The following is a 12,327-nucleotide window of genomic DNA, read 5'->3' on the forward strand; positions in this document are numbered from 1 at the left end:
AAAAAACAGTCAGAACCAGTAATGAAATGTGTACGAGAAATTGCTACAGTGATTGCTGCATATTTTATAGCAAAATGTTGCAGTATTTCTTATATTGAGAAAGTAGAACTTATTTGGGGTTGAAATGATCAAACCCAGATGCTTTCCTAAAATTCTATTTTTTGGTGCATTTATATGTCTGTTACAAAGTATGCTACATGCTAAAAATATTTTCCTTTGTAGGCCGAGGGGAGTTTCAAACCGCACTGAGAGACATGTAGATCAGATGGTTTTCCGTAAGGGTGTTACCAGCATCCTGGTTGTTATTAGCCTTGACTTCGCAATATGACATTATTTATGCCAGAGGGCTTCACAATTCAGTTCTTCTTTAATTTCAGCAACTTTGTTGGCATGAAAATGCACAGAAGGGAGGCCAAAGACAATACGTCAGAATTTGGGACTCAGACGCTAGGGCAACAAGCGATAATGGGGTTTGGCTAGAAATCACCCCTCCACCCGTGGGGTCTGTTTCCCTGGGACAGAGAAGCTGTGTCCCATGTCAGACAGGGTCTCTTGCCTTTTGTCCAGGCCTTTCCTCTCATTTTTCTCTGGTGTCTTCCTCCTTCCCCTCAGCCGCACCTGCTTCCACTTTTCACGTTCCACACACTTCTCCTTAAGATGCTTCTGGATTCTGTTTATTGCAAAGGCAGTTGCTCTAGAATTCTCTCTGGTTGTTCCTCTTCAAATTGTATTTCCTAGTCACTGTCACTGGTTTTATAATTCAGAGACATCTGCCTGGATTTTGCATAAATTCCTCTAGTCAATTAAGCTGCAAATGGATACATCTAAGCATGTGTAGATTGTCTAACTCTCTATAGAATTGTAGTTTTTAACTTAATCCTTCCTGTCCCTTCTTCACCTCATCTCCCTGCCCCTCGTAGACTAGAGTATCCTATTTTACATTTAGAACATCCAGAATGAGGAGAAAAGGCTATATGCTAAGTCCATTATATATAATAGCCATATACTTCTCCTAGTCACAACTTTGTAAGAGAGACATTGTTATTACACCCATTTTATAGATGAAGAAACCGAAAACCAAATCTGTCTGACTTAAAACCCTTGATCCTTAATTATTATCTTGGTTTTAAATGCATGTAGTTCCTATTAGGATTGTAGATATTTTGCATCTAGCACCTGACCACAGTGGTGTCTTCAGAGAGCAATGTAGAAATACCAGATTTTGGGCTGGGCACAGTGGCTCACGCCTGTAATCCCAGCACTTTGGGAGGCTGAGGCAAGTGGATCACCTGAGGTCAGGAGTTCGAGACCAGCCTGACCAACATGGAGAAACCCTTTCTCTACTAAAAATACAAAATTAGACCAGCATGGTGGTGTGCACCTGTAATCCCAGCTACTCAGGAGGCAGAGGCAGGAGAATTGTTTGAACACAGGAGGCAGAGGTTGCAGTAAGCTGAGATCAGGCCAGTGCACTCCAGCCTGGGCAACAGAGTGAAACTCAGTCTCAAAAATAAAAAAAGAAATACCAAATTTCACTTTGTGATATTCTTTTTTTTTTCTTTTAATTTTATTTATTTATTTTTTTTTTAGAGACGGGGTTTCACCATGTTGGTCAGACTTGTCTTGAACTCCTGACTTCAGGTGATCTGCCCGTTTTGGCCTCCAAAGTGCTTGGATTACAGGTGTGAGCCCCACATCTGGCCCACTTTGTGATATTCTTGTAACAACAGTCAGCTCACTGTTTTGGATGAGACAGGACCAGAAATGGAATTATCTCCTTTATAATAAGACAAACGAGAAACAGAACTTTCTTTCTCATGTCCACTGGTTGTCATTGGAAGGGACATATGTTTGTTTGCAGTAGCTCAGATGTGCTGTGTCTTTGCAGGCTTCCTACAAGGGCATTAAGCCTGTGTGCTTGTCAGGTCAGGCTTTTGATTATGACATCAGAACTCAGTTATTTTGATACCTTGGAAAGTTTACCTAGGTTCAGAATACCAGATAGGCTTTTATTTCTGAGGGGAAAAGAGGAAGGAATTTGCATTTACTGATATATTTTGTGCCTCTTGCCGTATGCACCGTCTCATTTTATCCTCACCACAGCATTATTTCTGTTTCCTAGCTCAGAGAAGTTGTGTGACACACACATCCAAGGCCACAGAGCTTCTCGGTGGCAGTGACAGAGGGTACCTAGATCTAAGTTCTCAACTGTGGATTTCCCATGACACTATAGCTTTCTACTGAGACAGTTAAGTCACATTCACAGGGTGACACGTAAATATAGCAACAGCATATTTGGTTATCCCTTAGCATGATTTCCATTATCCTTGAACCTCAGCAATCAAGGCAGATCTCAGAGATCAAGAAACACTCCCATAGAAGGCAAACAGGCCATCCTATTTACATAATAAATTGAAATCCATAATTATAAAAGCATTTGGAAACTGCCAAAAGATAGATTTAATAGATTCTAACATAAATATGAATATAAATTAACTGGGTATGTTCTTAAATCCTGTATATTAGGAGGTCTCTAATAAAGCTCTAATGTTCTTTGTGGTTCTTTTCCAACTATCATGCTGGTGAGCACAAAAGCTGTGTTATGTGCAGAACGGCTGGGTTTATCCCTAGTAGAAAGAAGTTATGTTTGGTATCTAAAGAACAATGAGAGTTTGCTGCTTGGTTGATCAGTGCTGGATCAAGTTCACATTCCCCGGCTCCCACTCTCCACCTCCACATGCAGGGGGTGGAAGCAGAGCACAGGGAGGGGAGGACAGGTCCTTTTTTACAGAAAGACTTGAGCCTAGGCTTTCCTTATATGGACACAGCTGGGCCTGTGTAGCACTAAACACTGATTTAATCCACTGCTGGAGAAAACATCCTACAAAAAGTAAAGAGATTAGCAGCCAATTAATTCTGGCCCTTCCCATTGTTTTCCTGGAACACCTCCTTGTATGGGACTGAATGTTGGGTGAACAAACATTCTGCAAAATAGCTTTCTCTCGTATATTATTTATATTTGGGACAGCCACTCCACTCCCCACATGTGGTGGATTTTACTTGCCTCTGTGTGTGTGTGTGTGTGTGTGTGTGATTTCCTCATTGAGGGATGGATGAATCAGGCCCATGCCACTTGTTGCAAATTGTGACTTCATCGGGTTTCTTTTGGAGACTATATAATCAGCCACCCAGTCTGAGTACCACGCTTTTTAAAAATAGACATGACAGGGCCACAGACTCCCATCACATCCCTTCTTTCAAAGGCACTGTGGAGTATCCCCACGTCCATGTGCCCACAGCTCCAGATACCACACCCACTCTTTGTTAGGAAATAACGGGAAAGTGCCTAGACTAGCTGTTTGCTTTTCAAGCTAGTGAAATATCAACATGTGCTATTTTTGTGCTTTTCAATAGTAACTAATTACCTTTTGTAAGGCATTTTGCCAGAATGATTTTCCTATAACATCAATGTATGTGTGTGTGTGTATGTTTTCTAAACAATGGAACCCATGTGGTTAGAGCATAATGCTTGAAGACTCAAGGAAGTCAGCATGGGTTGCTTCCTGAATGGAACAATACCTTTTGCACACAGCAAAGGGTCTTTTCCACTGGTGCACACTATCCCCCAAGTCTAGCCAGCAAGCTTCCAATGCAAATGTTCATTTCAAGGGAATGTATGGCAGCCATCAGCATAATTAGAATATCATCTGCAGGTGATGAGCTGGAAATGCCACCTTCATGTTTACAGTATTGCAGGTCAGCACTAAGATTGGGTCCCTAAAGATAAGAATGTATGTACTTTTTGCTAAGGACCCAGAATCATATTAGCTTTAGGAAAAAAAAAAGATATCTACCCATTGTTGCCTTCCTTCTGGGTAGAATGTTTAAATCTTCCACTTCTTTTAAGTTGTTTCTGTGTGTGTGCTTGGCTGATCTTGCCCAGAATTTTATCCCTCAGTGTAAGCTGCAGGAAGTGACTCCTGGTTTGGCCCAACATCCCTCTGCCCAGCATTGTACCTGCCATCTGCCAAATGGGACTTACTGTAATAGAGCATAGTGAGTGGCTATCATCTGTGGCATTGACTTTGAAATTTAGATGTCTCCCAAGCATCTGGAAGTTTTTCATAGTAACCTATTTGAGATGGGGCATCATTAAAATTATCTAAGGCAGTGGTTCTCAATGCTGCCTGCATATTGGAATCCTGAGGGCTGGAGGGTCTTTAAAAATGACCAATGACTGGGTCCCACTATTAGAGTGGTCAGCTAGGCACTGGGATTTGTAAAACACTTTCTGGTGACTAATAAGCAATGAGGGTAGAAACCACTAATCTCAAGCTACCCCTGTATCATTTTATGTTTCACCTATGAAAACAGCTTTTTTTTTTTTTTTTTTGAGACAGGGTCTTGCTCTGTCTCCCAGGCAAGAATGCCATGGCACAATAGTAGCTCACTGTAGCCTCAAACTTCAGGGTACAAGCAGTCCTTCTGCCTCAGCCTCCTGAGTACGTGGAACTAGAGGCACACGCTCCTGTGCCCAACTAATTTTTTATTTTCATTTTTTGTAGAGATGGGATCTTACTATGTTACCCAGGCTGGTCTTGAACTCCTGTGTGATCCTCCCACCTCAGCCTCCCAAAGCACTAGCATTACAGACATGAGCCACCACGCACAGCTGAAAACTCTTTAAGGTTATAATGTCCATGAATATCAAGCCCTGTAAAGAATTCCAGTTATAATAGGCATTGAAGGGAATATAATAATGTCCACTCTTTAGAATGTATTTTTCAGTAGACTTTAATGGTATAGGATTGTATTTTGCAGCCTGTATTTTCATCTCGGATTCATCAAGCCCATTTAATGAACAAATATGTTAAAGTGAGACAGTCACACTACATGTTACTAAGTACTCAAGCTGGAGTAGAAAGAGTACTCCATTTCCAACCAGGAGACCTAGGGGCCAAGCAATATGAAATCCCCTGAGACTCAGTTTTTCCATCTTAAAGATGGGACTGTGTGAGAAACAAACAGAACAGTCTGAACGTGGAAGCACTTCATAAACCCTTCAGTTCTGTAGGAAACTGCCACTCTTAACCTCTTTCCCAGTCTAAGGTCCTGTGGGCTTTAGTAGGGGGTGCTTCAGAACTTTTTTTGTCTTAAAGTCATTTCCCCCTAGCTTCTAGTCATGTTGTATTGCTTCTTAATTTGAGTCATTTAGAAATTGATAAATAACAACTGCTCCCTGTTCTGAGCAGATTACATGTCATTTGATGAGAACTCCATGAGGAAGGAGGCTAAGAGGGGCCACACAGCTACTAGGCAAGCCTGCTGTGTGGTATATAAGGATATACCCTGCTGTATTACTGCCTTGTCACAGGAATTCCCTGAGGAGAGGGACAGTGTCTTACTCATCTTTGCGTTCAAAAAATCTAGTGCTCTGTTTCGAAGTAGGCATTTAATATGTTAATAATCTGTCCATGTGTCCAAATGATATTATTCTTTCCACAATCTCAGCCTCTTTCTTCTGGTTTTGATACCAAGAGATAAAATATTTGATTGGTTAGCCTTTTTATAATAGTCCTGTATAGTACTATGTTTTTGATGTCTGTATAGTATTATATTTATTTATTTTTTGACAGTTCTTTTCATTGAATTTTATAAGTAGAGTTATAAGTTAAGAACAGCCATACATCATTAACTTCTTCTTTTTTTTTTTTTCTGAGACAGAGTCTCACTCTGTCACCCAGGCTGGAGTGCAGAAGCATGATCTTGGCTCACTGCAACCTCTTGCCTCCCAGGTTCCAGCCATTCTCCTGCCTCAGCCTCCCCAGTAGATGGGATTACAGGCGTGCACCACCACACCTGGCTAATTTTTGCATTTTTAGTAAGACAGGGTTTCACTATGTTGGCCAGGCTGGTCTCAAACTCCTGACCTCATGATCCACCTAACTCAGCCTCCCAAAGTGCTAGGATTACAGGCGTGAACCACCATGCCTAGCCTATATCTATACTTTACTTTTAAATGTTGTTAATGGAGATAAATATTAGCACCATAAGATTTCCCCAGATCCTCCCTTCTCCCATCCAAAGAGAAAAAGGAAATTAAAGTGAAAAATAAAACCCAGAATACTTTATTGATTCCTCCTCTTCCCTGTCCAAAATGGATGGGAGGCAGCTTCCAAAGCAGATAAATATAACATGATAGAAATAAAATTTTTTAAAAATGAAGCAATATGAAAATAATGGTAGAAAAAAGATGGGGCCAGGAATTAAATTAGCATACAATATGCACACCATGAGGTTCCTATTCCTAAATAGGGTCACAGAGCTCCAAGCTTTCTAGAAGAGGGAAAAGGGATAAATTCAAGAGGTAAAACAAATGCACTGCCTAAGTCCGACTATTCCTGATGCTGATACCAGGAAGAAGATTGTCCTGCGGCTCCTCACAAAAATTACTATCTAATGGAATAAACAGCCCTCTAAATCCATCCTTCTGGTAAACATTGTGATGGATTTTATGGAGCTGTTTCTTATAATGCACCTCAATAAATGTTGATGGCTTCTTACCAGAACTTAATGCGATAACAGGACTTTCACGGAGTACCCGTAAGACCAAGTCCAGGGCCAGCTCTAAAGTGGTCTGGCTTATTCCAAGAATGGATTTTAGAGTATCCAGACTAGAAGTTTGGGTACAGAAGAATCTGAGAACCTCCTGACAATTGGTGTGTGTGTGTGTGAGAGAGAGAGACAGAGAGAGTGTGTGTGTGTGTGTGTATGTGTGTGTACTTGCGTGCTATAGGTGTATTTTTTTCTAAGGCGCCGATAGCACCATTAGCCTTCGTCAGATCTCAGAGGGAGTCAAGAAATGAAGCATTGTAAATGTTCCCTCAGTTGATCTCTGTAAGTGTTTTTAGCAGCAGTGAGCTCAGAGAAAGAAGGTCTGTTAGCTGATTTACTGTGGAGCCATAGCCTCAGCAATCTACTATCCCAAACATGAGACTGACTTCCTTTTTTGAAAATTATGTTTTATAAGGATTTCCACTAAGAGGTCCATTTGGCAGGTCCTCCTCAAAAACAAACAAACAAACAAACAAAACACTAGGTGTTTATCTAATACAGAGACAAAATGAGCAAATACAAATAAGAGGTAAAAACAAACCAGGTGACCAAGTCCAACTATTTCTGATGCTGTTACCAAGGAGAAAACTGCCCTGAAACTCCTCACAGAAAATTAGTATCTAATGGAATAAACAACCCTCTAAACATTTTATTATGTAACATCTTTTATGTTATATATTTTGGATCCAAAAATATGTAACATAAAATATGTTACATTTAAAAATAATAGACAGCCGGGTGCAGTGGCTCACACCTGTAATCCCAGCACTTTGGGAGGCCAAGGCGGGTGGATTACGTGAGGTCAGGAGTTCGAGACCAGGCTGGCCAACACGGTGAAAACCTGTCTCCACTAAAAATACAAAAATTAGCTGAGTGTGGTAGTGGGCGCCTACAATCCCAGCTACTTGGGAGGGTGAGGCAAGAGAATCATTTGTATCCAGCAGGCAGAGGTTGTAGTGAGCTGAGATTGCACCATTGCATGCCAGCCTGAGTGACAAGAACCAGACTCTGTCTCAAAAAATAATCATAGACAAAAAATAAAATAGACCAAATTTAAAGACATAAATACTTGATAACTTTGCTCCTAATACCTATTTGTTATTTTTGAAAGTTAATCAAAACCTTGATTTTATTTCTAGACCTGTGTAGATTCCTACTTTTAAATTCACCCTGAATGTACATTGGCAATAGAGCACTTCTGAAACCAGTGGAAGCTTCTGGAACTCTCAACCTTGTTTGGTATTCAAAGATCTTTCGGTTTCTTTCAGTAGATGGTTTTCCCTCCGCTGTGCCCCAAGGAATGTAATTTGCCATCTGTGCCTGTTTGAGACCACTGAAGAGCCCCTTTGCTTGCCCTGTGGCCTTCCCAGTGCCTAGGAAGGTTGGCTCCTCCGCCTTCCTCTGTTCTGTGCCTCTTCCATGAAGTAGAAGCAGGAAGAGAAAACACACCCCTAACAATGTGAAGTTGGCATCACTAGATGTTTCCAGTGATAGGAGTAATTTCCTCTTTGTCTAAGAAAAGGAAGAAAACTGAAAAAGGCTTTCCCTCCAAAAGTAATCTCCAATCAGTCATGAGGTTAAATAATTTTAAAGCAATGGCATTTTCCTCAGCCTTGGACATTGTCTTCAGCTTTGACAAAAATGTTTCTTAGAATAAGTTTCTTTCAAAACATGCATATCTACTGGATGAGGCATTTTTAAAGATACAATTCAGATAGAAAACATCTGTTTTTAAAGGACAGCTTTAAAGTGTGTTTACCACATTCTCAAAGACAGTAATTAGAATACACATTTCCTACAATAGAATTCCAGTTTTTAAAAAGGCAGTCTTCCAGTTTCTTTAGACCCTACCTTCTTTGGTATCAGCCCATGAAGAAGGGGAGATTCAGGTAGACAATAGGAGAAATGTTTTCAGGTTGGATTGAACACAATAAAAAAGTATTTTTTCAAATTATGCAATATATAAATCTTTCATTCTAGATTAAATTCAGCCTCTAGCATCATTCTGGAATATAATTTTAGTGATTCATATATTAGGGAATTAGGAACCTTTCTGATTTCAGTTTTTTAAAATTTATTTTTATTGTTATTTACTTACTAATGTTTTTTGAGGCAGGATCTCACTCTGTTGCTCAGGCTGGAGTGCAGTGGTCCCATCACAGCTCACTGTAGCCTCTCCCTCCTGGGCTAAAGTGATCCTCCCACCTCAACCTCCTGAGTAGCTGGTACCGCAGGTTAACACCACCATGCCTGGCTAATTGTTTTGTTGTTGTTCTTGTGTTTTGTAGAGATGGGGATCTCACTGTGTTGCCCAGGCTGGTGTTGAACTCTTAGGCTCAAGAAATCCTCCTACCCTGGCCTCCCAAAGTGCTGGGATTACAGGTGTGAGCCAACATGCACAACCTGTTTGTTTTGTTTTGTTTTGTTTTGAAGCGGTTTTATAAAACTACCCTGCCAATATAACTAATATCCCATGGTCTCCCTTTTTTAAAAATGTAAAATTCTAGGTTCTTTACAAACTAAGCATTTTAGTAGTGAAACAAAGAAAAGTTAATTAGAAAAATCTTCGTTTTAAGACTTCTCCCCTTGAAATTTCATGTGTCCTTCATTTGTTCCTTTATCCTTCCATTCACTATGTAACATATTTATTGAATTTCTAATATGTGCCAGGCAGTGTTTCTGGTGGACCGAACAAAAATCTAGAACAGAAAAGACAGGATCTCTTTCCTCCTGGAGCGGGACATTCAGTACATTTTTTAAAGAGCTATAAAGAGCTATAATAACTGCACTTCAGAGTAAGCCCTACTGTAAACTTGACTTCAGTGAATAATAATGTATCGATATTGGTTCCTCAGTGATAATAAATATACTAATGCAAGATGTTAATAATGGGGAAGCTGATGGGGGGTACAAATATGCGTATTCTGCTTTCTGCTCAGTTTTTCTATAGAGTTAAAACTGCTCTAAGAATCACTCTAAAGTCAGTAAACAGGATGCTATTAGAAACAATAGTGGCGTGACAGAATTTGAACTGGAGAATAAGGAAAGACCTTTCTGCAGAAGTGCTGCTTAAACCCAGAACTAGAGAATAAGTGGGCTAGCCAGGCAAAGAGGAGATAGAAAAGCATTCTCAGTGAGGCAAAGTGGTATCATTTGTATTACCTTTGGAAATGCCATTCTGGCTTCTCTGTGGAGGATGGATTCTGGTATGGTAATTAGGAGGAAAGTTGGGGGACAAGAGGACAAACAAGACGAGGCAATTAGAATGGATCACACCTTTTGCTTCCTACTCAGCAGAATCCTAAAAGAGCAGAATGACAGTAGGCTGTTTCCTTCGTTCAGCTCATGTCAGAAACCGTTAGGTTCGCCAAGATCTGGGTGCTAGGAAGAAAGGAGACTATCAGTAGCAGAGCAAGATGGGGTTTCCGGGTCTCAGTTTCTAAGATCTTTCCAGTGGTTCAGTGGGATTTATAGTTAAGAACGTGCGTGCGCGCGCGCGTGTGTATGTGTGTGACTGCAACCAGTTAAAAATTGCAAGGGAAAAAAGCTTTTCAAGTAACTAGAACCCAGCTGCAACAACAGCTTTCATAGAGGTCTGTAAGATTTAACTTGCAATAGTTATCTTTATTCCTGTGGACTATTGGAATTTATTTTGGATTTGTTTCTTCCAAGAAACAAAAAAATTGAAAAATAGTTGATGAGTCAACAAAGAGAAAGGTCCATTTAAGTAGAGCACTGTTTTAGCACATCAATATTGAATGGCTCACATCAGTTTCTAGGGATCATGAACTCCCAAGGAAAAAAATTCTAGCGGGCAAAAGAAAGTGCCTGCCAGGATAGATTTCTATTGATTGTGGAACTGTTACTAGCAGCATAGGTTGAATAGTTCACAGTTCTCTTTCCATTTAGAATTAAGCAGCTCTGAGTAATCCACTTCACCATTTATAATTATTTACCTGCCTATGAGCAAGATTTCCAAACCATTAACTATTTATATGCATTTCCTTTTACAGTAAAAAATTGTATATGATGGCCATACCATCTATACTAAAAGATACAATAACACATTGAAAAATCTTTAGCAAATGAGCATAATTTCGTAGCACTTAGCTATTATAATAATGACACAAAATGGTTAATATGTCTATATTACTCTCTAGATTTCAACTTTTTTTGTATTCTTGGAAACAAATTAAGAATCCCTCATCTGAGCAGACCTGTTGTTTTAGGAAACAGAAATGCATCATGCGTATAATTTTAAGTGGTCCAGTTATGAATATGGAATGAAGGGATAAAATAAAGTTTTCCACTCCGATGTCTCCATTAAGAAGCTCCTCTGTGTAAAATGCTCCACGGCAAAGTTGCTGCTATTTAAAGTAGTGAGTTTGATCCTGGCTTTGATCTAAACCTTTTGATCTTGAAAGAAGGATGGAGTAGCAATAAAGAAAGGGCGAGACAGATTTTTTTTAAAGAAATGTGATGAACTTAAAGGGATGGTCAAGACCAGCAAGCACCGGGACAACCCGACTCTCCGCCCCCGCCCGCCTTCACCCGCAGGCGGATTCTAGCAACTGCTGATGCACACGAGAAGGCCTTTGGCGGGTGAAGGAAAATCTTGGCGTATCGAACATTTTTGTAAATTAAGTGTAAACTTTCTCCCTAATTATGAAAACAGATTAACCCCTCCTTTTAAAATTCTACCCAGTGGCTCTGGGGGTCCACACGGGAGGGGGCGCAGGGCTGGGTTTCTCTTCGCCCCTGTGTCGCCCCCAGGAAGCCACCTGCCGCCGCCCGGAGCCCCGAGGGGGCCACTAGGAAACGTCTACTCGACGACGTAGAACCCGTTCCCGGAGAAAACTCCACTAGGAAAGTTACTTTCCCTCTGCGAAAGCCACCGGGACCAAGTTTCCGACCCGGGGAGCGCGTCAGGCTGGCCGCAGGCGTGGTTCCTTCCCCGCCTCCGCTCCCTCCAGCCTGCGGAGGGCGGCCCGGGCCCCTCTTGCTGATGGGAAGATGCTCGCGGGGCGCGGAGCCGGGGCAGGGGTGGCGGGGGCAAGGTGCGCGGGGCCGCGGGGCGCCCGGAGCCCGGAAAGGGTTGGCGGGGGCAAGGTGCGCGGGGCGGCGGGAGCTCGGGAGCACGCCGTTCGCGGGGAGAACAATACGACGCCGGCGCGGACGGACTAGCGGGCGGGGCGGCGGGCGATCTGCGGGAGGCGGCGCGGCCGCTATACCTTTAAGGCAGGCCCCGCCCAGCCCGGCGCTCGCCCGCCCGCCGTCCGGGCCCCGCGCCCGTCGCCCGCGCCGAGCCTGAGGTGATGCGGGTACCGGGCGGGCGCAGGGCGCAGACTCCAGCGCCCCTGCTGCGTCCTCCCCGGCCGCGGGCGAGGTACTGGGGGGGCACGGCTAATTGGCGGGCGCGGGGCAGGGAGGCCGGGGTCGCTCCCGCCGTAAACTTGACTGTGTCCCTTTCCCCCGCAGCCGCTGCAGAGGGAGCGCAGCGCCGAGGCGGAGTGCGGGCTCGCGCGGCAAGTGCGCGCCGAGGTGAGTGCAGGCGGCGCGGCCCCTGCGCCCCGGTGGCGCCGACGCGAGACCGCGGCTGGCTAGAGGCCCTGGCTCCGGGCTGCGGCGTACACCGCCGGGACGACCTGCCGGGCTCCCGCTCGGGCGCGGGGAGCGGCCGGGGCGAAGGTCGCGGCCCGTGCGTGGAGGCGC

The 12,327-nt window shown here is 43.0% G+C and overlaps 1 protein-coding gene across 32 annotated transcripts in view; it reads left to right on the forward strand.

Annotated features, from left to right (window-relative positions):
- Positions 1-12,327, forward strand: part of AOPEP (aminopeptidase O (putative)) — a 449,451-nt gene that overhangs the window by 291,035 nt on the left and 146,089 nt on the right. For all 32 annotated transcript variants that reach the window (XR_013532554.1, XR_013532563.1, XR_013532561.1 and 29 more), the window contains one exon: positions 12,094-12,156. Coding sequence is in view for 17 of the 32 variants with exons in the window: in XM_078365849.1 (XP_078221975.1) it covers positions 12,094-12,156 (63 nt within the window). In the remaining 15 variants the exon portion in view is untranslated. The remainder of the gene's footprint in view (positions 1-12,093; positions 12,157-12,327) is intronic.

Source organism: Callithrix jacchus, chromosome 1, assembly GCF_049354715.1.
Source record: "Callithrix jacchus isolate 240 chromosome 1, calJac240_pri, whole genome shotgun sequence".
Lineage (NCBI taxonomy): Eukaryota > Metazoa > Chordata > Mammalia > Primates > Cebidae > Callithrix > Callithrix jacchus.